This window comes from Capricornis sumatraensis, chromosome 9, assembly GCF_032405125.1.
Source record: "Capricornis sumatraensis isolate serow.1 chromosome 9, serow.2, whole genome shotgun sequence".
Lineage (NCBI taxonomy): Eukaryota > Metazoa > Chordata > Mammalia > Artiodactyla > Bovidae > Capricornis > Capricornis sumatraensis.
This window is the reverse complement of record NC_091077.1, coordinates 27289608-27316960: the sequence shown is the minus strand read 5'-3', so window position 1 is coordinate 27316960 and position 27353 is coordinate 27289608. Positions and strand designations below refer to the sequence as shown.

General features: G+C 42.8%; 1 protein-coding gene across 4 annotated transcripts in view; it reads left to right on the top strand.

Moving 5' to 3' along the window:
- GRAMD2B (GRAM domain containing 2B) overlaps window positions 1-27353 on the top strand; it is a 135337-nt gene that overhangs the window by 89356 nt on the left and 18628 nt on the right. For all 4 annotated transcript variants that reach the window (XM_068979641.1, XM_068979640.1, XM_068979639.1 and 1 more), the window contains exons 2-6: window positions 16716-16835; window positions 19755-19866; window positions 22140-22206; window positions 23126-23229; window positions 27071-27166. In XM_068979641.1, the coding sequence (XP_068835742.1) occupies window positions 16716-16835; window positions 19755-19866; window positions 22140-22206; window positions 23126-23229; window positions 27071-27166 (499 nt within the window). The remainder of the gene's footprint in view (window positions 1-16715; window positions 16836-19754; window positions 19867-22139; window positions 22207-23125; window positions 23230-27070; window positions 27167-27353) is intronic.

The following is a 27353-nucleotide window of genomic DNA, read 5'->3' as shown; positions in this document are numbered from 1 at the left end:
TATGCTATTCATTGGTCAAATATTCCCTTCTGGCTAAATACATGCATTTCTGGCATGGTACATTCTGTCTCTCTGTTGCTCTCCAGATAAAAGTTATTACTGTAGGTATGGTAACAAGAGAAAGGAAGTCTAACTCAAAAGGAATTTCCGTGAACATAAAACACTGTTCTACCAATGCAGTTTACTAAGACTCCATCCCTTTGGGGTGTCTCTGCCTCCTCTTCCTTTTCCCATTTACCACCTGGTCCTCATTCCTTCTCTTTCCCAGAAGAGTGCCTCTAAAATGGAACTCCCTAACATGATCCTCTTCCAGCACCCGTGTATCAGAATATACACATCAATCTTCTTAGGAGTAGCATTTTCATAAAGCTGAGCCTCATTTCAGGAGACCATGGCAGGGCTCTGTTAATCTCTTGCAAACTCAGAACTCCTCTGCTCAGCTGCACCCTCATCCCTCCAGGCTTAAGGACAGCACCTCAGACACTCAGTTCTTTGTAGTCCTACTCACCTCCCAGATTCTAACACTATGGATTCCTTCTCATTGGCATTCCTGATATACAAAGCACTTGTTCTTTTGTTTTTTTCTCCTCCTTTGCATACTGTAAAGTTTTTATGACTTTGCCTGCAATCCTCATCCTCCCAGTTCTTGATCCCCTGTTCCTTTCAAATGGGGTTCCAAACTGATCTGCTGTGAGAAGGATTACACTTACTTCTGAAAAACCCAAAATAGAGATCTTAACTTATTTTTATATTCTGGATTTTAATGGGGTTCTTTTGACAGTGGGTTTAGTTTTCTTCTGTGTGTGCTTAATCTACAGTTCTCAAGGCAAGAATACTGAAGTGGTTTGCCATTCAGAAAACTAAGATCATGGCATCCAGTCCCATCACTTCATGGCAAATCGATGGCAAAACAGTGGCTGCCTTTATTTTTCTGGGCTGCAAAATCACTGCAGATGGTGATTACAGCCATGAAATTAAAAGACTCTTATTCCTTGAAAGGAAAGTTATGACCAACCTGGACAGCATATTAAAAAGCAGAGACATTACATTGTCAACAAAGGTCCATCTAGTCAAGGCTGTGTTTTTTCCAGTGGTCATGTATGGACGTGAGAGTTGGACTATATAAAAAGCTGAGCACCGAAAAATTGATGCTTTTGAACTGTGGTGTTGGAGAAGACTCTTGAGAGTCCCTTGGACTGCAAGGAGATACAACCAGTCCATCCTAAAGGAGATCAGTCCTGGGTATTCATTTTAAGGACTGATGTTGAAGCTGAAACTCCAATACTTTGGCCACCTGATGCAAAGAGCTGACTTATTTGAAAAGACCTTGGTGCTGGGAAAGATTGAAGGCAGGAGGAGAAGGGGATGACAGAGGATAAGATGGTTGGATGGCATCACTGACTCGATGGACATGGGTTTGGGTGGACTCCGGGAGTTGGTGATGGACAGGGAGGCCTAGCGTGCTACAGTTCATGGGGTCACAGATTCAGACACGACTGAGTGACTGAACTGACTGAATCTACAGTACCTGAGTAATTTCCAATCTTATTTGATATTTATGATTTTTGGAATATTTGCCGTAATAGCTGAAAATTTGTTAATCCTGTGTTGTTGTTTAGTTGCTGAGTCGTGTGTGACTCTTTGTGACCTCACTGACTGTAGGCCGCCAGGCTCCTCTGTCCATGGACTTCTCCAGGCAAGAATACTGGAGTGGGCAGTTTCCTGAATTTCATGCCCTACCTGAAATTTTCATTCTTATCTTTCTGTTTTGGTAAGTTTCTCATTACACTTTTAAAAATCTAGGTTGTTCCCAAACACTTCCTTCTGGCCAAAGCCTTAATTAAATAGATTTCCTTTAACGTATCCTAGGTATATTAAAAGTGTCAGTTGGTGGAAGAACACTTTCAAAACAAGAGTAGAGATATAAATACAAAAAAATATTTAAAGTCTTTGCCCCTGGGAAGATTATTAGTTTGAAGGAGATATATATATTTTAGAAACTTTGTTAGCATGAGCAATGTACTATACAAAATCCTGTTTACATGCTGAGGGTATAAATAACAGAACAGAGCTATCAGCAGCATCAATCTACCTTTCCTGGAAATTGGAAAAGTCAATTGCTGTCTCCTTGATGCATTTTCTCGTCACTTTCTTTTGTTGTTTTCCAGTTGTGCTTGGCCTCAGAATACCACTGTCAAGAAGTTATTTAGTTTGATTATGATTTTGCTTACAATTGTTTCTTCCAACAATGAAGACAGTCAGTTTTCATATATTTCAAATTATTACTCACCTAACTAATGATCAGTTTGAAAGATAAGTTTGCACACAATGCTGAATCAATGAAAGGAAAGGATGACTTTCTTTCTCCCCTCTTCCACCTTCAGCCTGGTCCTCTTCCAACAGGATTTAAAATCACACTTGGAAATGAGTTTTGTACATAGTTCTTGAGATTAAATTTAAGCGCAAGCCCCTTTTCCAGTGCTGATTATTGTTCTGAACTCTATACATACTCAAAACTGTCCAATCAATGAATATTAATTACATAATTTTTTTTATGTCCAGACATTAGAGGTAAAGAGATAGGGGCTACTATCAAAAGGGACATGTCCTGGGCATGGGGCAATGAATAGTTGTGGCTTGTTAGGAAGGAGCAGAAAGGACAGTCTAGGCTAGACGAGCCAAGAGCCATACCCAGAAAAAGGATGAAACACATAAGCAAGGCTATGAGCTTCCCTGGTGACTTAATCAGTAAAGAATCCGCCTGCAATGCAGAGACCCTGGTTCTATCTGTGGGTTGGGAAGATCCCCTGGAGAAATGAATGGCGACCCACTTCAGTATTCTTGCCTGGAGGATCCTGTGGACAGAGGAACCTGGCAGGCTACAGTCCACGGGGTTGCGAGAGTCAGACACGACTTAGAAACTAAACCACCATGGTGAGAGGACCAACACGGCTGGAATGGAGGAATCATTTTAGAAAGTAGAGAGAGGCTGCAAAACTCTGGAGAGTCTTGACTCACATCCAGATGCCTCATTCTGATCTCAATAGGAAGCCGTTGTTAGTTCTGGAATAGGGGCATGACATAATGGAGGCAGTGTCTCAGGGGGATGAATGGGGCATTGATGGCCCAGAAGACTTGGAGAGGGAGACCCTGGAGATCACTGCTGTGTGTCTCCAAGGTTGAGGGGACATGTCTGCAGCTGCAGCTCTTCTCTACTGTTAACTTCATCTTAAAGCAGTGACAGAAGCCCCTGTGGGTGGCTTTTTAAAAAATAAAAACACGCCAGTTTGAGTTGGGCTTCTGTTCCTTAAAAATCAAAATCTTAATATTTGAACACATTTTGAAGTTATGTGAGTTGCCTTAGGCTTTGAAAGAAAAGTAAAACAGAGTTCAGTGCAGTTCAGTCACTCAGTCATGTCCGACTCTTTGCGACCCCATGGACTGCAACACGCCAGGCTTCCTTGTCCATTACCAGTTCCCACACCTTGCTCAAACTCATGTCCATCAAATAAGTGATGCTGTCCAACGATCTCATCCTCTGTCATCCCCTTCTCCTCCCACCTTCAATCTTTCCCAGCAAAAGGGTCTTTTCAAATGAGTCAGTTCTTCACATCATGTGGCCAAAGTATTGGAGTTTCAGCTTCAACATCAGTCCTTAAAATGAATACCCAGGACTGATCTCCTTTAGGATGGACTGGTTGGATCTTCTTGCAGTCGAAGGGATTCTCAAGTGTCTTCTCCAACACCACAATTCAAAAGCATCAATTCTTCAGCGCTCAGCTTTCATTATAGTCCAACAATCACATCCATACATGACTACTGGAAAAACCATAGCTTTGACTAGATGGACCTTTGTTGGCAAAGTAATGTCTTTACTTTTCAATATGCTGCCTAGGTTGGTCATAGCTTCTCTTCCAGGGAGCAAGCATCTTTTAATTTCATAGCTGCAGTCACCATCTGCAGTGATTTTGAAGCCCCAAAAAATAGTCTGTCACTGTTTCCACTGTTTCCCCATCTATTTGCCATGAAGTGATGGTACCAGATGCCATGATCTTTGTTTTCTGAATGTTGAGTTTTAAGCCAGCTTTTTCACTGTCCTCTTTCACTTTCATCAAGAGGCTCTTTAGTTCCTCTTCACTTTCTGCCATAAGAGTGGTATGATCTGCGTATCTGAGGTTATTGATATTTCTCCCAGCAAATAAGTTAAACAAGCAGGGTGACAATACACAGCCTTGAAGTAGTCCTTTTCCTATTTGAAACTAGTCTGTTGTTCCATGTCCAGTTCTAACTGTTGCTTCCTGACCTGCATACAGATTTCTCAGGAGGCAGGTCAGGTGGTCTGATATTCTCATCTCTTTCAGAACTTTCCAGTTTGTTGTGATCCACACAGTCAAAGGCTTTGGCATAGTCAATAAAGCAGAAGTAGATGTTTTTTGGAACTCTCTTGTTTTTTCAGTGATCCAAAGGGTCAATTTGATCTCTGGTTCCTCTGCCTTTTCTAAATCTTGTGTGTCTTGAACAGCACAAACAAAACCTTGTGCACACCAGGACCCAGGAGAAAGGTGCTGTGACCCCACAAGAGACTGACCTAGACTTCCCCATGAGTGTCCAAGAGTCGCCAGTGGAGGCGTGGGTCACTGGTGGCCCCCCTGAGCAGGATTGGGGGCACTGAGTGCAGCATTGCCTGTACCAGCCATTATCTTCATTGCCTCCACCATAGTTTACCCTCAGGTCAAACAACAGGGAGGGAACACAGCCCCGCCCATCAACAGAAAATTGGATTCGATTTACTGAGTGTGGCCCCACCCATCAGTACAAGACCCAGTTTCCCCCTCAGTCCCCCTCAATCAGGAAGCTTCCATAAGTCTCTTATCCTTATCCATCAGAGGTCAGACAGAATGAAAACCATAATCACAAAAAGAAAGAAAGTGAAAGTGAAGCCCCTCAGTCATGTCTTTGCCACCCCATGGACTGTAGCCTACCAGGCTCCTCCATGCATGGAATTTTCCAGGCAAGAGTACTGAAATGGGTTTCCATTTCCTTCTCCAGGGGATCTTCCCAACCCAGGGATCAAACCTGGGTCTCCCGCATTGCTGGCAGACACTTTACCATCTGAGCCACCTGGGAAGCTCCCGAGGTCCAGCCTCAGCAGAGTCCAGGGATATCCTCAGGATGGACAATGTCGGCAAATGAAGAAAGATAGAGAAAGAGATAAGGAAGGAATGACACAGGGTGACCAAGCTTCAGTGAGCGAGGCCCGTCACTTTATTTTCAGAGAGGGCTTTTATACCCTGAGTTGTACATACAGCAAGGTGAAAAATGCAGAGTCAGCTCAGCATTCCATCAGTATTAACTTTTATCGATACCAGGTCCTTCCTGCAAGAGTCTTATTTTTTGTACATTATCTTCTGGCCTGGAGGCCTGTTGATATTTTATGACCTCTTTTTGATAAAGGTTGGTCAGCCAGAACAATACTTTTCCCTTGAAGTGTTTCTTCTTAAATTCCTAGCCTGCGTCACCCTTAAAGTACAGTTACATTTTTATGGAGCAAAGATTCACCAGGTTACAGCAAAGAAAGAACTTAGTAACTCAAAGCCTAATGTTGCTAATGCTAAGGCTGCTCTTGTTTTTTCTACATCCTGACTATATGCACTCCCTGGAACACAGTGGATAAAGGATGTGAGAACTTGGCAGCAAATATTGGCTTAACAATGTTGTAAGAGTCTGGATAAACCTGCCAAGTAAGCTAGAATGCTAACAGGGGGTTTGAATTGAAACACTCTTATCTTGTCCAGACTTATTAACTAAAGCCCTAAGTTAACTCTTTCCAGAGAAAGGTGGTCGGGAACAGCCCCCTGTTAATGTCAGAAGAGTTGGTGAAAAACATAAAATAGTAAGACAGACAGATTCTGGTTTTGCAGTAGATGCTCGAGCAGCTGCAGGGGGTCCATCGAGTCCTGAGGCCTTGCTTATCAGGACTCTTCCACATGACCTTGTCATGGGTGGGATGGCCCAGGGAGTCCCTCGAGTCCTGCATCGGTGGGATCTCCCGTGCTGGCTCCCACCAGGAAGCCACAATCACAGAAAACTAATCAAACTGATCACATGACTGCAGCCTTATCTAACTTGGTGTAACTATGAGCCATGCCATGTAGGGTCACGCAAGACCAATTGGTCATGGTGGAGAGTTCTGTCAAAACGTGGTCCACTGGAAAAGGGAATGGCACACCACTTCAGTATTCTTGCCTTGAGAACCCCATGAACAGTATGAAAAGGCAAAAAGATAGGAAACTGAAAGATGAACTCCCCAGGTCGGTAGGTGCCCAATATGCTCCTGGAGAACAGTGGGGAAATAACTCCAGAAAGAATGAAGAGACGGAGCCAAAGCAAAAACAACACCCAGTTGTGGATGTGACTGCTGATGGAAATAAAGTCCAATGCTGTAAAGAACAATATTGCATAGAAACTTGGAATGTTAGATCCATGAATCAAGGCAAATTGGAAGTGGTCAAACAGGAGATGGCAAGAGTGAACATCCACATTTTAGGAATCAGTGAACTAAAATGGACTGGAATGGGTGAATTTAACTCAGATGACCATTATATCTACTGCTGTGGGCAAGAATCCCTTAAAAGAAATGGAGTAGCCTTCATAGTCAACAAGAGTCTGAAATGCAGTACTTGGATGCAATCTCAAAAACGACAGAATGATCTCTGTTCGTTTCCAAGGCAAACCATTCAATATCACAGTAATCCAAGTCTATGCCTCAACGAGTAATGCTGAAAATAGAATTGGGAGTAGGTATAAAGGTAGGAATGAATCATATGATTGTTCATGGAACCAGCTGAAAGGGCCATGTTGGGGCCAGTTGGTGGTCTGTGCTCAGCCATTCCTCCAGCCCTGATATTGCAGCTAAGATTTAGAGCTTCCCTGATAGCTGAGTTGGTAAAGAATCTGCCTGCAATGCAGGAGACCCTGGTTCAATTTCTGGGTCGGGAAGATCCACTGGAGAACGTATAGGCTACCTACTCCAGTATTCTTGGGCATCTCTTGTGGCTCAGCTGGTGAATCTGCCTGCAATGCAGGATACCTAGGTTTGATCCCTGGGTTGGGAAGATCCCCTGGAGAAGGGAAAGGCTACCCACTCCAGTATTCTTGCCTGGAGAATTCCATGGACTGTATAGTCCATGGGGTCCACAAAGAGTCGGACACGACTGAGCATCTTTCACTTTCACGCACTATGGCGGTGTGCTTGGGACTCAACAGAAATCATTTCCAACTGACAGAAACCTTCCTCTGTGAGGACAGTATCTTTTTGTTGTTGTTCTCTGGGCTCTGCTGGTTTTCATATATAGTTTTTTACCTGCTACCAATATATGTCTATTATATGGCAAACTAGATTTGCAAAATCACTCCCACAAAACTGCAGTTCTTCTTGTGTTCCCTGTAACTAGCCCTGGTGGTGCTTTGGGTTCTCTTGGATGTTCCTCCCCGTTGCTTGTTCTCCCACTCGACCCAGTGTTCTCTCTCAATTATCTCTCTAGTGTCTGCCTCTCTGGAGGTCACGCTCCTCCCCCATCTGCCTCTCTGTGTTCTCACTGTCTCCAGCCCCCACCTGCGCCCATTCCCTGTTCTTGTACATTGATGCAAGTGTAACCCTCCATGAGCATGTGTATCATCCGGCCCCTTGTATGTGCCAGAAGAGTAAGCACTGAGTAACATCTCATCTTCATCGTTTCATCCCTTCTGTCTAGAGATCTTTGATTAATCCCCACTGCCAACTAAATAAAGTCTAAACACAGCCCTCTCTCACTAAGAACCAAACTTAACAGTTTAATTTGCTTCTTTCTGCTGCCTTACTCCAGAAAAAAAAAACAAACTGCTAAGTTTTTCATCTGCCTCCCCAATAACTTTTAACTGTGTTTGATTTTAGTGGTAGTGTTAACTTCATTATCTATAAAAATATATGCATCCTGTTCTTTCTTACTTACTAATTCTCTGCTTTCTCTCTCAGCTTCCTGTTTTGATGGAACATAAGTGTCAACTCATTTATACTTACTTCCCTGCTTGCCTCTCTTCTGCATATCACTTTCTCCTTCCTATTTTCATGCATTTGCCTCTTAAAGAAAACACCCTGACCAAAATATCTTGTGAAGTTAATTTTACTCCCAACTTTTTAGAATAAAAAGTTCTTTGACCTCTTCTTTGACCTCTTTATCACTCATATATTTTGTTTCATAATACGTTCTCCTTTTTTTTTTTTCTGTTTAGAATTCCTGTTCATTTGATATAGAAGTACCTGGCTTAAACATGTCTTGTTTTTCCCTCTTACATTTTCTCTTTTCAAATTTCTGTATCCTGATGCTATTTTCCAACCCTTTGATTACATAAATAGGTCTCATTCAGTTCAGTTCAGTTTAGTCGCTCAGTTGTGTCCGACTCTTTGCGACCCCATGGACTGCAGCACGCCAGGCCTCCCTGTCCATCACCAACTCCCGGAGTTTACTCCTGCCCATGAGTCAGTGATGCCATTCAGCCATCTCATCCTCTGTCATCCCTTCTCCTCCCAGCTTCAATCTTTCCAAGCATCAGGGTCTTGTTCTTGTTCAGGGTCGTCTTCACATCAGGTGGCCAAAGTATTGGAGTTTCAGCTTCAACATCAGTCCTTCCATTGAATATTCAGAACTTATTTCCTTTAGGATGGTTGGATATCTTCGCAGTCCAGGTGACTCTCGAGTCTTCTCCAATACCACGGTTCAAAAGCATCAATTCTTTGGTGCTCAGCTTTCTTTATAGTCCACCTCTCAATCCATACGTGACTACTGGAAAAACCATAGCATTGACTCAGTGGACCTTTGTTGGCAAAGTAATGTCTCTGCTTTTTAACAAGCTGTCTAGGTTGGTCATAACTTTCCTTCCATTGAGTAACCATCTTTTAATTTCATGGCTGAATTCACCATCTGCAGTGATTTTGGAGCCCCCAAAAATGAAGTTTGCCACTGTTTTTCCACTCTTTCTCCATCTATTTGCCATGAAGTGATGGGACCAGATGCCATGATCTTTGTTTTCTGAATGTTGAGGTTTAAGCCAGCATTTTCACTCTCCTTTTTCATTTTCATCAAGAGCCTCTTTAGTTCTTCTTCACTTTCTGCCATAAGGGTAGTGTCATCTGCATATCCGAGGTTATTGAGATTTCTCCTGGCAATCTTGGTTCCAGCTTGTGGTTCATCCAACCCAGCATTTCTCATGATATACTTTGCATATAAGTTAAATAAGCAGGGTGACAATATACAGCCTTGACGTACTCCTTTTCCTATTTGGAACCAGTCTGTTGTTCCATGTCTAGTTCTAACTGTTGCTTCCTGACCTGCATACAGGTTTCTCAAGAGGCAGGTCAGGTGGTCTGGTATTCCCATCTCTTTCAGAATTTTCCACAGTTTATTGTGATCCACACAGTCAAAGGCTTTGGCATAGTCAATAAAGCAGAAATAGATGTTTTTTGGAACTCTCTTGCTTTTTCGATGATCCAATGGATGTTGGCAATTTGATCTCTGGTTCCTCTGCCTTTTCTAAAACCAGCTTGAACATCTGGAAGTTCACAGTTCACATGTTGTTGAAACCTGGCTTGGAGAATTTTGAGCATCACTTTACTAGCTTATGAGATGAGTGCAATTGTGCAGTAGTTTGAGCATTCTTTGGCATTGCCCTTCTTCGGGATTGGAATGAAAACTGACCTCTTCCAGTCCTGTGGCCACTGCTGAGTTTTCCAAATTTGCTGACATATTGAGTGCAGCACTTTCACAGCATCATCTTTCAGGATTTGAAATAGGTCAACTGGAATTCCATCACCTCCACTAGCTTTGTTCATAGTGATGCTTCCTAAGGCCCACTTGACCTCACATTCCAGGATGTCTGGCTCTAGATGAATGATCACACCATCATGATTATTTTGGTCGTGAAGATCTTTTTTGTACAGTTCTGTGTATTCTTGCCACCTCTTAATACCTTCTGCTTCTGTTAGGTCCATACCATTTCTGTCCTTTATTGAGCCCATCTTTGCATGAAATGTTCCCTTGGTATCTCTGATTTTCTTGAAGAGGTCTCTAGTCTTTCCCATTCTATTGTTTTCCTCCATTTCTTTGCATTGATCGTGGAGGAAGGCTTTCTTATCTCTCCTTGCTATTCTTTGGAACTCTGTATTCAAATGGGTATATCTTTCCTTTTCTCCTTTGCTTTTCGCTTCTCTTTTCACAGCTATTTGTAAGGTCTCCCCAGACAGCCATTTTGCTTTTTTGCATTTATTTTCCATGGGGATGATCTTGATCCCTGTCTCCTGTACAATGTCATGAACCTCCGTCCATAGTTCATCAGGCACTCTATCTATCAGATCTAGTGCCTTAAATCTATTTCTCACTTCCACTGTATAATCTTAAGGGATTTGATTTAGGTCATACCTGAATGATCTAGTGGTTTTCCCTACTTTCTTTCATTTAAGTCTGAATTTGGTAATAAGGAGTTCATGATCTGAGCCACAGTCAGCTCCTGGTCCTGTTTTTGCTGACTGTATAGAGCTTCTCCATCTTTGGCTGCAAAGAATATAATCAGTCTGATTTTAGTGTTGACCATCTGGTGATGTCCATGTGTGGAGTCTTCTCTGTGTTCTTAGAAGAGTGTGTTTGCTATGAACAGTGTGTTCTCTTGGCAAAACTATTACCCTTTGACCTGTTTCATTCTGTACCTTATGGCCAAGTTTACCTGTTACTCCAGTTGTTTCTTGAGAACGTAATATTTGAGTAATGGCCTGAAGGAAAGGAGCGAGAAAATCATGTGGTGCCCTTTATGGGGACAACAGCACTCCAGGCAGAGGGAACAGCCAGGGCACAGATGTTCTTGTGGGAGCATAAACTGAGAAAAGGGGGTTAAAGGCATCCAGAGGGGCAGAGAGGGCAGATCAGCAAGTGCTTCGTAGGCTATTAAAGATTTGAACTCAGTCCTTTTGCATAATACTGTGGTCTGTTTTATGAGTTCTGCCTTCTCTCAGAAGATATTAATTAGAAGGTTTTGGGTTTCTGTTTTTCTTGTTTGCTTGTTTATTTTCTTTTGTTCTCTGAAGTCAGTTTTCCAGGGGTTTTACCTTCTTGTTAGTTTATCCTGGCCTTTTCTTTGAGACTTCAGATTTTCTTCAAGGGTCTAGCAATCCTTCACTGTCACTTCATATGTAAGAATGAGGGACTGGTGGGTGGTGGGGGGTCAGATGAGGAATTAGCGTAGTTCAGTAGAACATGGATAGGGAATTGGTACTTAGCTTGGGACCACTCTGTTCAAAATGGAAAGAAGAGAAGGGATTTATTCTGGGGTTTCAGCCTCCAAACTAGGTACCCTGATTTTCTGCTGCTAAGTTATTCATTTTTTTAAATTGACAACCTTTCGAGGGCAAGGGTGGGATGATTTGGAAGAATGGCATTGAAACATGTATACTATCATATGTGAAACGAATCGCCAGTCCAGGTTCGATGCATGAGACAGGGTGCTTGGGGCTGGTGCACTGGGATGACTCAGAGGGATGGGATGGGGGGAGGTGGGAGGGGGGTTCAGGATGGGGAACACATGTACACCTCTGGCGGCATCACATCAATGTATGGCAAAACCAATACAATATTGTAAAGTAATTAGCCTCCAATTAAAATAAATAAATTTATATTAAAAAAATAAATTGACAACCTTTCTAAATTTTTTTTTTCTCACAAGCTGAGCAGCTGACTATCTGACATTTTGGTGTTGAGGTCGGGCAGAGGGTGGTAGTGAGGTGGAGGATGGGTAGCGATTTTGAGCACCCACACACACACCTTTAATTTTGTTTAATGTTTTCCACACTTCTTACATCCTCCTCTTATAGCACCTTATTGGACTCTGAGAAACAGGTTACTATTCTCTTGTCTTCCACGGATGCCCAAATTCTAAAATGCAACTGCCTCTGCTTTGCCGCACGAGTTCATGTTGAACTTCGCTTTCATTTTCCAGATACGTGGGGAAATCACTCTTCTGTGGATAGTCTCCCACCATCATTGTAAGCAGGATGATTGTTTCTCATTTAACAGGCCGCAGAAAGAAGAGGCAAACATCTGTGCTCCTGTTCTCCATCCTGAACTGGGAGCCTGTCAGGTTTCATCACAGGTTTTGCTGAAACCAAAGAATACTGTATTTTTGGCTTTTCTTTTTGAAATCTGCCAGTAAGCCTATCAAGAAAAAAGGAAAAGTTAATTTGTCATTAATGTTTTATTTTAACATTATGCTGACCTCTAGTATCCATTTAACTTTTCTAAATGTTTATTTATTTAAAAAGTCAATTCTAGGATATTGCCAAGGATTTGCTGATGCAGTTATGATCAGAATTGGTTTTATCAGCAGCCCATCAGAAAAATTGGCAAAATGTACATACAAACAGCTAATTTGCAAAACAGGAAATAAAGAACACACATATGAAAATACACTCAACCGTACTCATCAGAAGAGAAATGTAAATCAAATCAAAAGGATAATGGGATTTTTTTTTTTTTAATCTCACATTTGTAGAGATCAAAAATTTTAACAGTTAAAAAAAAAAAACTTTAACACTGGTCATTGGTAAAGTTGTTATTCTCTGTGCTAGGTACCTGCTAGGCACTGGATTATTCTTTTAAGTTTAACACTTTGGTAGAAATGTGTAAACTCTCATACATATTATGGGTGTGAGTCACAAAACCTTTACTAAAGGCAGTTTGGCAGTAACTGTAAAAAATTTTTTGTGTACATTTTAACACAGCAGTTTCATTTCCAGGAAATTATCCCATGGATGTATTCACCCATAACATACGAGGACATTCTTAGTAATGTCTGTATTTATGATAAGACTGAAATCACCCAAATGCCCATAAATAAGGAACTGGTTAAATTATTGTTAAACATTACAGTGGAACTCTATGCTGTCATTAAAAAGAATGAGGAAGCCATATGGGTACTAATAGGAAAAGAGTACCAAAGAATCGTAAGTTGGAAAAAAAAGGGGTCAGGGGTATAGTGTAGCATGCTATCACTTGTGCTTAAAACACACGCACACTCGTATGCACTCAGATTCCCCGGAAGGATACACAGGAGCTGGGAACAGTAGGTGCCTCTGGAGAGAAACGGGGTGACCACGAAACAGGGGTGGGCACAAGGGAGGTTTGTTTTTCCATTTGTAACTTTGTATTGTTGTGCTTCTAGTACCTCTTCAGGAATAAATATGTCAATAGATAAATGCAATGTAAAGTTTCCAGATAAAGATATACTTACATCAGAATTGTAAATGACAGACCATTCTTCCTGACTTACAAAAATCTAGTTTGCTCCCAGACTAGACTGAGTTTGCTTTGCACTTGGGAGAGGCTGAGAGGTCTTGGAGAGGTACTGATTTCCATCACCAGCTCCTGCGCCTTGTGCACCCCATGCTGCTTTCTGCTGCGGTTACTGTGATGCTCTGTTTGCCGTATGGCTGCTGCCCAGGGGTCCCCAGAGTCCTCCTCTGTCCCTACAGCCCATCGCTCTGCTTCCCAAGTACTGCCACTCTTGCCCACCGGCCACGGGGTCACCAAGCAGGCAGCATACTAGGAACAAGTCTGAGGCTACAGATCTTGGCAAGTCCAGGGGCAGCCTGGTTTTCAGCACAGGGTTCCAGTGTCACTGTGCTTTCACAGACCTGACCTTAATCATGACCGTCCGATTTCTACGACTTTATTTTCTGGTGAAACATATGCTATCTTCAAGTCACTTCTTAACCTTTGTTGGGCAAGACTGGTTTCGAGAAATGATAATCAGGGACTTTTTTAAATGATAGTGGATGTAAAACTATCTCAGTGGTACTACCATAAAGGAATTTAGTGACCTTTTTTATGCCCAAGCTTAGACTAATTTAACTTGAAGGGAGACAAACACAGGTTTATCACTGTAGTTAGGAAGGAACACAGCTTCCTGGACTGAACGAAAGTGAGGCACTTGTTTGCATGTATCTGAGATACAGTATAATCATTCACCTGAGACAGAACCTAATCATCACTGAGATGTGATGGTGCCTGAGTACAACACAGCCTCAGCAGGAGAGGCAAAGAGCCTGGGAGATAGATACGACAGGAGAGAGGTGTTGAGTTTACTCTAAACTCAGAGAGAGACTTTCCAGGGGGAATAATAGTGGACTCCACATAAAAATTCTAATTCTGAAACATTGTGAAGTCTGAATCAACTCATCATCAAACTAATGAGGTCTAGGAAGTGAGGAATATCAGACTGTTGATAGGGATTGTCAACCTGTTTTTTTAATTTATAGATTGTGTAACAGTGTGTGGCGGTGTATTATTGAAACCATCACTGGTTTCAGTGTGGTAGCTGGTAATACATATGCTATTGCCTAGCAGGTAAAGTCAGGCTTGGTTAGTATAAGTATGTCTGTCTTATCTCCCAAGCATTGCCACCCTTATCTATCAGATGGCAATTGCTCAGAAACTCCCTACTGAGAAGCTTTCAGGGCCCATAACTGATGCTTAAATTGGGTTCGAGACTGGAGAAGAAATAACCTGCTAATACCAGGTGAAGATGGATCCCCTGTTCCCAGCATCTTCTCCTGCTTCTCTGCTTCCTTAAAACTGAAACTCATTTATCCGTCTCACCAGCAGGGCCAGTAGGGACCTGTAAACAAGCATTTGTTGAGAGAAAAGGATCGTTGACTTGGCTTTTTTTTTTTAGTTAATTCTTATAGTCAGTGTCGTTGAAAGAACCTTATCTTCTTGTTTCTGCTTTGTTTGTTTTGTTTTTCAAACTGATTTCCTTGTTTTCATGACTTAAGTGAGACCTGTTATTTCATCTGCCTTGTCAGTGAGAGTTTAGCTTCACTGACGGTAACTTTATAGTGCCTGAGAGGCGCTGAGGAAGTGGTTTCTTTCTTCCCCTACGCCCTCCTCACTCAAGCACAGGCAAGTCTCTGCTTTTCAGATTCTAGCTGTTAGAGTCTGCTGCTGACAAGACGACCTCTGGGATAAGGGGTGCCTCCAAGAATCATCTCACCAATGTTAGGAATTAGCTTGCTTGAGTTTCCTTAGCATCCTTGAGTAAACAAAAACCCCAAATTGAATTGGCCCATAGATGAATTGCACTTCCGCTTTAGACATTAGAGAATCAATAATTGTCAATCCCATATTGATCAACATTGGCAAGTGACCACAGTAAGCAAAATGCTTCCTCTACATCTTGGCACTGGGCTCTTTCTGCCCAGAGCAAGGGGCAGGCCATGTGTCCACAGGGCTACAGTCAGACAGACAGCACCTTTTCCTGGGTACCTTTGACTGGGCATGGCTCTTTCTGAGTCCACAAAGGTGCTGTGCAGGATGGGCCTGAATCTGACCCTTCAGAGAACTTGGTAAATATTTGAAGGAATGCTGAAGTGGATTATTGAAGTTCCACACACACTTTGTCTCCCTACTTCAAGAGGGACTCTCAAGTGGATTTCTTTTTCTTTTTTTGGTTTATTCAATTTCCTTGACTAGGTTGTGGGAACTTTTTTCCTGTGTTCACCACACTGGCCCTCCTCTATCCATTAATGGTTCAGTGTGCGGCCCTCTGACTTACTGTCCCCTCTTCTCCCTCTTTCACCAAGGTCAGACCAAGTTTTCCAAAAGCCGATTAAGCGTGATTACATACCAGCACTGTCCTAGACCCTGAGGTCAATATAAAGATCAGTGAGATTTTCACCCCAGCCTGGGGCTGCCACATCACAGAACTAGTAAGAGGGCTCAGAGGGTAGATAGGTGGTTGGGGGGATGGATGAGATGGCTGGATGGCATCACCGACTCGATGGAGGTGAGTTTGAGTAAACTCCGGGAGTTGGTGATGGACAGGGAGGCCTGGTGTGCTGCAATTCATGGGGTCGCACAGAGTCGGACATGACTGAGCGACTGAACTGAACTGAACTGAACTGGGAGGGTGGCTGAATGCAAAGAAAAAAAATTTGAGAATGGCCTTCTACACAAAGACCTCTCAGATGGACAGACCTGAGTTTGAATCCCAACTCAGACAGCTGCCAGTTCTATGAACTGGGGCGAGTAATTCACCATGTAAGAGCCTCAGGTTCTTCCTCTGTGAAATGGGGGTAGTAATTCCCACCTAGCCTAGGTGGTGGTGTGTATTAGATATAGTAATTGCTGAGAGAGGCACTTGGTGAAATTAGCAACCACCCAAGCCAAGTCCTATAGGACTACAACAAAAGGTGATAAGTGACGTAAGTGCAAACAAAACGGGTGGGGACTCCCGGGGGACAACTCACACCTGGCAGGAGGCCACACGTGAGCAGGTTCAGGAGGCCCTCCCAGCCTCCAGGTGATCTGCCACCTCCGTGCTGGGCAGGGCCGAGCCGGGCAGTACAGGGCTCATGGGCCACAGACCTGGGAGCCTGCGAGTCCCTGCAAAGCCGGACATTTACCCACACATAAACCTGCAGGTGTATCTGAAGCCAGCATGACCCAGAGCTCCTCCTCCTCTGGCACCAGCAGAGAGGCCAGAATGGAAGGATGGGAAGGGCACAGCTGTCCTTGTTGACTTCAGCCTGTCGCAGGATTGAAGATCATTCCACTCTCAGAAAAGTGAGATCACGTCATCGTCTTTGCATGCTCCCCACCCTGGATGTCTAAGGTGAAGCGTTTTCTCTTCCCCAGCTCAGAGGCTGAGAATGGTGTGGAGGAGAAGAAGAAGGTATGCAGGTCACCAGCAGCGCTGTCTCCCACCCCGTCCAGCGAGGCCGAGTCCCAGGACCAGAAGAGAACCATTTCCCTGCGGTGAGTCCTCACATGACCCCCTCCGTTTTTTTGACTTTTCAGAGGGAGGGGTTGCTGGAAAGAGCTGGTATTTCTAGTTTTATGGTGGTGGCTAAGATGGAAGCTCTCCTACAGGCAGGGAACACCCCTGAGAAAGAAGCGAGGTGTTTTTCCTTCACATCCAGGCACTGGCATCTGCTTTCTCTCTGAGCTCTTCCTAGCTCTTCTCCTTCCTGCACCAGGCTTCTGCAAACTTTCTGCCCCTTTCTTAAGCACTGATTTTGCTAGGTGATAAAGCCCGGGTGGCCCCCTCTCTGGCACAGAGTTAGAAAGCACCTGGAAAGACTGGCAGGGTTAGTGATGAGGCCACCCCGGCTGAATTGTGTGCTCAGCCTATGGGTGTGCACAGCTGCTGTCTCACTTCCCTGACAGCTGCAGAAATGAGAGGAGGGGAAAAAACCTTGCCTGGGATCCCTGGGCAGGGTGTGCACTGCCTGTTTGGGGCCAGTGCTGGAAACCAGGCTCAGTTTGATCATGGGGCTATAAGGAGAGAGGAGGTTTGAGACGTGGACCTCTGCTCCCATTACTCTCAGGGGTACCAATTATGTGCTTTTTTTCACATGGAAGGAAGAAGTAGGAATTTCAAGTTGCTTCTCTGTCCTTAAAGGAGAACGGTTAAGCCAACGATCAATCACAAGTAACTCTGGCCGTTCATCTACACCGAGTGGAGTGATGATAGCTCTCTTCCCCTTATTAGAACTGTCAGAACTGCTGCCTTCTACGACTCTGGGCCTCTGCTAAAGGATGATTCAATAACTCCTACTTTTCCCTTCCTTCCTGGCTACCCCAGCGCACGTCTTCTTGCTAATCTATTCCTCACTCAGGACCAAGTATAAGTCTTTACTCTGCCCCCTGCTTTTTCTTTTCTATCACTCCCAATTCTCTCTCCATCTTTTCTGCAAGTCTGTTTTGATGCATCTCACTTTCAACCGTTCTTTCTACAGCTGTTTTCCTGTCAGAGCATCCTGCCTTATTCAGCAAAGACATCAAGCCTGTTGTTTCTTGTCACTTTCAGCACCATTGACTGGCTGCCACAGGTGCTCTGAAATGCACATGTAACTCCACCTTCCCCAGGCTTTATATGAGACTAGTACACTCATCGTCTTACACCAAGCACCAGAGCTTGTGAAACTTCTCCAATGTGTGATCTGTGTAGTGCAGAGAGCTCTGCACTTGGTTGAAGGCTCTGCTCTCACTGTCTGGAAGTTCTGAATTTTTTAATAAAAATTTTTGCACTAGGCTTCAGGTCCTGCTCATAGTCATTTGTAAGAAGTGAGAAGTGGAAAAGGCACAAAGAAATCATGTGTGTAAATGAACATCCCTCCCACCCTTACTTCAGGCCAGTGCTGTGCAGACAAACCCTTCTGCTTGTGCCACTTGAAACCAAGGGCACAGCTGCCCTTCTGTCGCATTTGCTTACAGCCCGTAGTTCTTTGAAAGGTCTGATTGTTGCCTTGACAGTACCATTAACATTTATTAATTTGAATCAATAGAGGTGATAAATTCAAATTAGTCACTAATATAAATAATAGGTAATTTGACATTTGTAAAAACAGCTTTATTTTCAAGTAGAGTACAAATGTTTACTCATAATTGTTTTTCTTTTTAAGTAATTCCTAGAATTCTAAAGGCATTTATATCCATAAATTGGTTCAATGGCCAGTAGTTGAATCCAAATCTCTGTGCCTTGAATTGAATGATAGGTATCTTAGACACAAACTGTTGGGGCTGGCAGAGGTCTGGAACATTGCATGGTCCATAGCCTCATAGCTGAGAAAACCAGAGCCTAAAGTCTTTCTAACTTCATTTCTGTTTCTGTGTCACACCCATATGCCACCCCAATTGCTTAAGAGTCTTCTTAAATTCACTTTGAACCAAACATTGTTTTTAACTGCACCTTGATCTAAAGAATCCTGTTGTGGAATCATAAATTTCATGTGCCATATTCCCCCCAAGAAACTGAAAAAGTCTATATAATTGTATCACGAAATTTGTTCATGCATATACCTCTAAAAGTCATGCACTCAATCCACACTGACATGGCTGTGTTTTGCTGTATGGTTGAAGATGCAGATGCTACCCAAATGGAGAAGCAGGACTGGAATCATTTTGGAAAGAAGTCAGGGAGCTCTGACCTCTGCCCTTATGAGAACAAAGGAAGGACTTCCAAATATGGTCTTTTTTATCATGATTTCCCTTCTTTATTCCCACTCTGTGATGATCTGTCTCTCTTTTCCTCATACCCGGCTCCTGCTCATCCTGTTAGGCCCAGTATATTAAACCCATGTTGTCCTGTTGGTCTCTTCTCTTACCTGCTGTTGGACTTATCGTCTCTGTATCTCCTCCTAACGCCTGTGATAGGCATTGTTTTGATGCTGTATCACATACTGCCTTTTTAAAGAGATGCTTGATGTGTGCACGGGCTCCTTAAGGATAAAGACTGTCTTGTCTGTTCTGACGCATTTAACGCAGCACCTCACTCAGTTAACACTTGTGAAGCATTGACAAAATTTTGAAACCAAATATTCCTGGATTGAACTAGAGCTGCAGCTTCTATTATTGGCCTCCAGTACTACTCTGTATACTGCTTGAAGTACTTTTGAGATGATATAATTACTTTCACAGCTCGATCAATACTTCTTTCTTCCATAAGATATGATTTCTGCAGTTTGGGATGACCAGCTGCTGAAATCACCCCGTCACCCACATCACATGCTGGGTAAATGCCCTTAGAGTACTGAGTGATCACTGATATCTAGGAGAGAAAAACCAATGAAAGGCTTTGTTGTGAGCTGGCGTGATAATTAAGATGTAGTAATAAAATTAGTGGGTAGCATAAAAAATTTCATTTTATAGACTCCCTGGATTTTCTTTCCTCAGGTCAAAATCCAGTTTCGATGGTGGCCCTTTAGCAAATGAGAAAAGCGACTGTAAAACTGAAAGCAAGAATGACTCTAAGATTGAAAGGAAAAAGTCCTCATCTTCAAGCCAGGTAATTTAGGAATGAGATGTGTATCGTCTCAGAGGGCGAAAGGGGCATTGATTTGAAGCCAGCTGGAGGAAGGAACGCAAGGGCCAGGCCTAATGCAGGTACAGATTTAGAGAACATTGGATTTCCCAGCTGACCTTCCAGCATGTGCTGAAAGGTAGTGAGTCCTGCACTGTGGCCCTGTACTCTGACAAGCTCCCAGAGAGCAGGGGCCAACCCAGATTGATGTGCCTGTCTAATAATTAGCCAAGTCCAGCAGAACTGTGACATCCTTACCCTGCAGGTAGAGTCTTATAAGGCATCTGTGTGAATAGAATGCCTCCCAGGTGCACACAGAGGAGGAAAACCTGGAACAGGGTTATGATTCTTCTCCAGAAGAATATACCCAGACAGATCTGCATCATAGAGTATGACATACTAGGGTCAACAGTTTGGGGTTTTTGACACTTTACTCCTAAAATACTTGAATATGTGTCTCCTAACAACAAGAAACTGTTGACTCACCTGAGAAATTTAACTAAATAGTAAATTTATGAAAATATTACTAATGTAAAATCCATGTTCAATTTCCACAGTTGTCCTAGTAATCAATGTCTTTCAGAGGTTTTTTCCCGCTCTCTAGAATCCAGTTGAGCCATGCATTGCATTTGTTCTTCATGTCATGTTTAATTTAGATCAGTCCCTACCTTTATAAAATTTGATTTTTATCCACATTTTTGAAGATTTCATGGCCCAGGAGGGTATTTTTAAATCAAGCATGCAGCCAAGACTCAACTATAGCCATTAACAAGAGAATCTCAGCAAAGCTCTGAGAGAACACCTAGCTGCTTACATTTTTACTGGAGTATAGTTGATTTACAGTGTTGTGTTAGTTTCTGCTGAACAGCAATGTGAATCGGTTATACATAGATCCACTTTGTTCGATGCTATTCCCAGATGGGCCATTACAGAGTATTGGCGTTTCCTATGCTATACGGTAGATCCTTCTTAGTTATCTGTTTCTTTATGATAGTATGTATATATCAATCCTAATCTCCCAATTTATGCCTCCCTCCCACCCCCCCTTTCCCCACTGGTAACTGTAAGTTTTAGAACAACATCTAGCTTTAATCAGAGGGAACTTTCTGGTTGCCAGACGTACTCCAAGAAGCAGCATGAGCTAACCTACTTTATGTGAAGTGTTCATCCATGAATTAGTTGTCTCGAGGGGACTGTCTGTCATATGAATCACCTTTATGGCAAGACTAGGACCATTTATGCCACTGAGACCACTTCTAGTTTAGATAATAAATCATCAAGGGCCAATTTGTGGTATCTCTTTTCTGCTCATAAGATTCTGCCTGCTGGATGCTTTTGAAGAAGAGTGATCCTGTGGACAGGGGGCCCAGCTCTACCTCTTAGTAGATGCGTGGAGCCAGTTAAGTCCCCAGGTATCCCTGAGGCATAGGTCCCTGAACTGTGCAGTACGAACATCAGTTCCCAGGTTATTGTGGAGCTGGGAGTGGTGTTTTGTGAATGCCCTTTACAGGCTGTAAATTGCTGTTAGCATAACTGGAAACAGGTTCCTTGAAGATGAAGTGATTTGTAGCATTTTAGACTCCTGGGCCTTCTACTGCCCTGGAGAGCTAAATCTTTCTTGTGAAATCCTATTTGTCATCTACCCCAACATTGGTTAAGGAAATACCTTCACCACAGTAATAGTGATAGGGACAAACCCAGTAGCAGGTCCTGGAGATACATCACCCCCATTTAAGCCCTAGGACATCCTTCTGACGCAGGTGCAGAAAACTGAGGCCCAGAGAGGTTAAGTTACTAGGGCAGGATCACATACCACAGAAGAGGTGCAGCCAAGACTTAAACTCAGGGTTATCTGATACAGAGCTTTTAACCACTACCCTCTTCTGAGAGTACTCACTGGGATCTTGAGTGCCCTGGGATTCACTGCCTGGTGAGATTTCTGTCAGTTCTACCTCATTTCTTATTACCCTTGTCCAGCCGCTTCTGCGGAAGCCTGCCCACCAGCTACTTCATGATTATAGATACATGTCCAGTCATCAGGTCACTAATCTCATTGGAAAATGAAACCTTTTGTGACCTCCACTGTTTTTCCCTGGAGGGCTGTGTTGGAGACTATAAGATCAGGGAGAAGGAATTCCTAAAGATTCTTTATTTAAGAGTGGGGAGACTTGTTATCTGATTTCAACTGAAGTTAAAATTTGCTTATGTTTGACAAGAACGCTGCGAGCAGGGACTTCTGTGTTTTGTCTTCCTTGCAGGACAAAGCAAACATGCACTTCCACAAACTGTTTCTAGATGTCCCCACGGAGGAACCCCTGAGACAGAGTAAGTTCTGACCTGCTTTGAAAAGATGCTCATTGGTTTGGGGGGTGAAAGAGTCTGGGGACTGAATCACCAAAGGGCATAGGTTTCTGAAAGTCATGATGTGACCGTAATGCTGACCTCACTCAGCTCTCACCCACCACCTTGAGAGATAAGAGAGTAGAATGGGGAACTGACTCCCTCCATGTGATACAGAGTTATCCCAGAGGTTTCCAGAATGTCCTCGCCTTCCATATTCGTGCTAACATGCATTGTGATTGGACTGTGCCGTTTTAGGCTAACAAGACCAAGCAAGACCAGACCGGAAGAAGGCAACACAGACCTAGGTCGACAGACATGTTGACCCCTGCATTGTTCAGGGCTCAGCGGTCACGCCTGAACACCCAACCCAGCACGCCATTCAGCACCTGCTTGGCTCCACCTGGGAGCAGAGGGACCCAGGGTTCCATTCCAGCCTCCCTCTGTACACAAATGTTAAGGCAGCGTGCTGGGTTCCTGCCATTATCTCCACACAGGAAGGTGTGGGTCATGTTCTTTTCCCACAGTGAGACCATCTATTTCAAAAGAGTCATTATGACCATCCCAGGGAAGGAGGCGCAGGCAGCAGTGTCAACATTAGCACAAGGGTGACACGCCTTCCCAAACAGAGATTTTTGAAACATCATTCTGAACTCTCATCTGCAATGACACACTTGCCTTTCTATTTTGATGTTGATACTGAAGTTTGTAAGACTTGGAATTAAAAAACAAACTCGCATCTCCATAGCTTTATTCCACTAAAGATAACTGAAAAACAGGGGAGAGATCTTTTGAGCATATGAGTGTGTTATCTCTGCCCATCCCTGAGTCATCAACAGATATACACCATTTTCATCTTAAATGGAAGTTGTAAATGATGTTATACCTGTGTATATCTTCCCAGGTTTTACGTGTGCTCTACAGAAAGAAATATTATACCAAGGGAAACTCTTTGTATCAGAAAACTGGATTTGTTTTCATTCCAAGGTCTTTGGAAAAGACACTAAGGTTAGTATTTTTTTTAAAAGAAAACTAACCCTGCATTTTCTTACATATTGTTAATATTAATTGTTAAATGTAACAATGTTTATAAATATTTGTGTCATTATGATACCTTTATACCAAGTTTCCTTTACTGTAGTCCCAAATACTGCAGGTTCTAAATGCCTCTGCATGAGTACTAAGTCTCTTCAGTCGTGTCTGACTCCTTGTGACCCCATGGACTGTAGCCTGCCAGGCTCTTCTGTCCATTGGATTCTCCAGGCAAGAATAATGGAGTAGGTTGCTATGCCCTTCTCGAAGGGGTCTTCCCAACCCAGGGATAGAACCAGTGTCTCTTCTGTCTCCTGCATTGGCAGGCGGGTTCTTTACCACTAGCGCCACCTGGGAAGCCCCCTAAATGCCTCTCGATGACACAAACTTCTCTTTTTCCCCAACCTGCACTCTTTTCATTCTTTCCCTTACATACATATATCCCTCCTAAAATCCTGCCTTAAATCCTTTTTACCGAGATGTCACCAGCACACTCAAAGTTCTTCATGTGGAGGGTATGCTGTAATTTGTTTCAAAGACATACATTAAACCCAAAACAGTTCTTTAAAAAAAAATTTTACACCATATTCACACAGTTACCATGAGAAATCTAGGCAAACAGGCATATAAATAAGCTACTTATTAGAGCTCCATTTGTCACTAGTACAAAATGAGCAGGCTTTGGAGCATTTTGGTCCTGGTCTGGGAGTCACATACAATCTCCAGTAGATGCGGACTGACATCTTTTCCTTCTCACTAAATACAAATTTGGGGGAGCAGAGTCCCATGGTACCTGAGCCATTAAGGAGAAGAGCCTGAAGGAGTTGGTAGTTTTCCCAGGGTACCACCTTTTAAACAAGGCCCTTGGGAGTTTGGTGTAAGCAAGGAAAAAGCTCATTCCTTCCCACTGACATTCTTTCCCTTTGAGCTATGACATAACACCACATAGTTCAGCCAGGCCACCAGAACAAGGAGGCAGAGAAACACCTGGGGTTTGCGTGACCTTGGTGAGTTTTTAATCATTCTGATTCATGATTATGAATAAGCAACTTTTATATTCATGAAGTAGCTGATTAAAAACTCCTTTTGTTTTGACTGGTAGATATGTTTTATTTAAATACTCTCCCTAAAGCTACTGGCAGTCTTATAAATAAAAGCCATTTAACAAATATGGTGGAAATTCTTTATGTTGGTGTTGAGTCAGCAGACTAGCATCAAACATGTAATTTTTATTGTATAGAGTTGAGATAAACATAGTTTAGATTCACAGTATTATTTGAATCAGTATAATGGAAAACGATATTGAGTAATATCACACCATGTTTCTAGATTTCTGGATTATAAGCTCTTGTGCATAGAGTGGATACGGGGACTGATTTCCGGTTCTGTGAGATAAAGATAATTCTCAGGAATAGCGAAAGCCAACACCTCTGACCAAAGCAGCAGGGCTTGAAAACTTTAGAGAACAAAGAATTAGCTTTTGTTAAGGGATGAGAAATTCACAAAGCCAGTAAGTGGTTTCAAGCTAATATTATTCTAGCAATGGTTTCAAAATCCCTCCTCTAGCTAAGAAAGTACTGACCAAAAAAAAAAGGATTGACGTGATTTTTTCAAGACAAGGACACATGGGGTTGCATTTGCCTGTGCTGTATCAAATCGAAGAGGGGTGGGAAGATAAGAACCACAATCATGACTTGCACATTCCTTCCCCACTGAGGATGGTATCATGGAAACCTGGGCTTCAGTCCTCTGGCAGAACTTGCTCCCTGCCAACAGACCTTGGCTCAATGCAATCTAGCATGAACTAGAAGGAGTCAAACAATCTGCACCAGGAAGGGGAATTTTCTAAGCGCCCTACCCTGGAGGAATGTAATAATAAAGTGTAACCTGAATTTAATCAAGACCTTTTCAGCCGGTGTGTATTTTCAGATGCTAGTAAAATTAAAGGCACGTATTGCATTCCATCTAAGCTCAAACAGAGAAATGATTCATGCTTTATTTCTCCAGTGTTATCTAGTTGTCATTTTATACTAATGAAGCAACTGATTGAAAACTCCATCTTAAGGGTGTTCCATGCCTCAGATTCTGCAAAAATCCAAATTTATAGCTCTTTTCACTGTGTATTTGTGTTGCTGCTGAGAATCGAAATTAGACTCATTGTTATATTATCATCTTTCTTGAGAGATACTAAGTTCTTTTTTCCAAAGTAATCCCAGTTTATCACTTCTGAATTATTTCCCCAACTTCAAAAGTTTTGTGGGTAGAGTTCTTTGATGAAATAGCTTTCTTTCCTCTAGTGTCTAATTTAGATCAGCCCCTCTTTCTTCATAATCTTCCCATCAGGGGCAGTAGAACAACTCCATCTTGTAAGCCTCAGTATGAACAGAAATATCCTAAATTTAAGGTTAAGGAACCTACAAGTTCAGTTTTGGTCATTCAAGCTGGAAGTACTAGCATAAGGCCCTCCTTCCCCATAACTGACCTTGTTGATTTCTTTCAGAATATATAAAGCATTTTTACAAAATGTATGTTCACATGAGTGTGTGCACCCGTGGGCGAATTCAGGCCCTTGTGGGTGCCTCTGTTTTCAGGGATCAAAGTGATATGATCCATTTTCCTTTGAGATCAAACCTGGTTGATCTCATAAAAATCAACCAGGTTTGATTAAAATATGAGGAACATCTATTATTTGTGGCATCTGGTACATTCTTGGAGTACATTGTATAAAAAAGAACCCCTATTTTGGATCAGATTGGTTCAGATTCTATCTTTGTAACTTATTTATGACCCTGAGAAAGTCATGTGTGTTAGTCATTCAGTCATGTCCTACTCTTTGAGACCGCATGGACTGTAGCCCACCAGACTCCTCTGCCCGTGGAAATCTCCAGACAAGAATGCTAGAGTGGGTAGACATTCCCTTCTCCAGGAGATTCCTGACCCAGGGATCGAACCCAGGTCTCCTGCATTGCAGGCAGATTCTTCACCATCTGAGCCACCAGGAAAGCCCTGGTGAAAGTCACATACCTCTCTAAACAAACATCCTCATCTCTTAGAATATCTATATTATAGGAATGTCATAATTAAATGAAACTGTCATCTAGTGAATAGGTATTGTAATGGTAGCTGCTGTAATTGTCGTTATTTCTTATTGTTTGAATCAGAAAAGAACTTAAGAGTTCTTTTATTTCACCCATCCTCTTTTTTAAGAGACTGATGAATGACATTTTTATTGAGTGCTAGGTATTTTCCGTCTATTATCTCATTTAATTCACAGAAAATCCTGGGAAGTAGGTAAGACTGTCTCTGTAAGTCAGGGAACTGAGGCCAAGAAAGGACAGCTTACGAGATTGGATAGGTCATGTAGATAGTAACAGAACTGAGAATTCAGGTCCCAGGATTCCTGTCCCCAAATGGGTCTGCTACACCAGTGCTTTCAGCCTTTTCCCCCAAGGACAGAGGAGAGCAGGGTGGTTGGAGATGAGCTCAGAGTGGGTAACCACAAGCACGTAACTTCTTTAGGGTCTTAGGATCACCTTTAAAATGACTGTACATTTTGCATTCTGTTCCCATGTCTAAAGATAAAGGTTTCCCACCAAACCCCTCAACAGACTCAATGATCCACACTTATCCTCCTGCTTTGCAAACACCAGGTTGAGACCTCGGTGACACACCCATGCCACTCTTTAAGATTCCCTTTTCTTCATGGAGACTGAAGAGCCGGCTGTTGGTTTTATCTTTTCTTTTTCCTTTAACGGGAAGATTTGGAATGCTGCTCTGTGAAGCCTGAACCCATGTTAACTCAGTGATTCTGTTTCAGATTTCGATTCCAGCTTTCTCAGTAACCTTGATAAAGAAAACCAAAACTGCCCTCCTGGTGCCAAATGCCCTGATTATAGCGACAGTCACAGATAGGGTGAGTACGCGTGGGCACCCTGCTTTGTCCTGCTCTGGGTTTCATTGCCTTAGGGGCCTCTTGCCAAGTACCAAGACCCTGAACCATAAATACCGTGAATTGGGAGTTACTCTAGAAGACTAATTTTTAAAATCACAGCCTTCAGACATTTGTTTAGTGTGGTTTCCCCTGACAAGGTGATTTATTC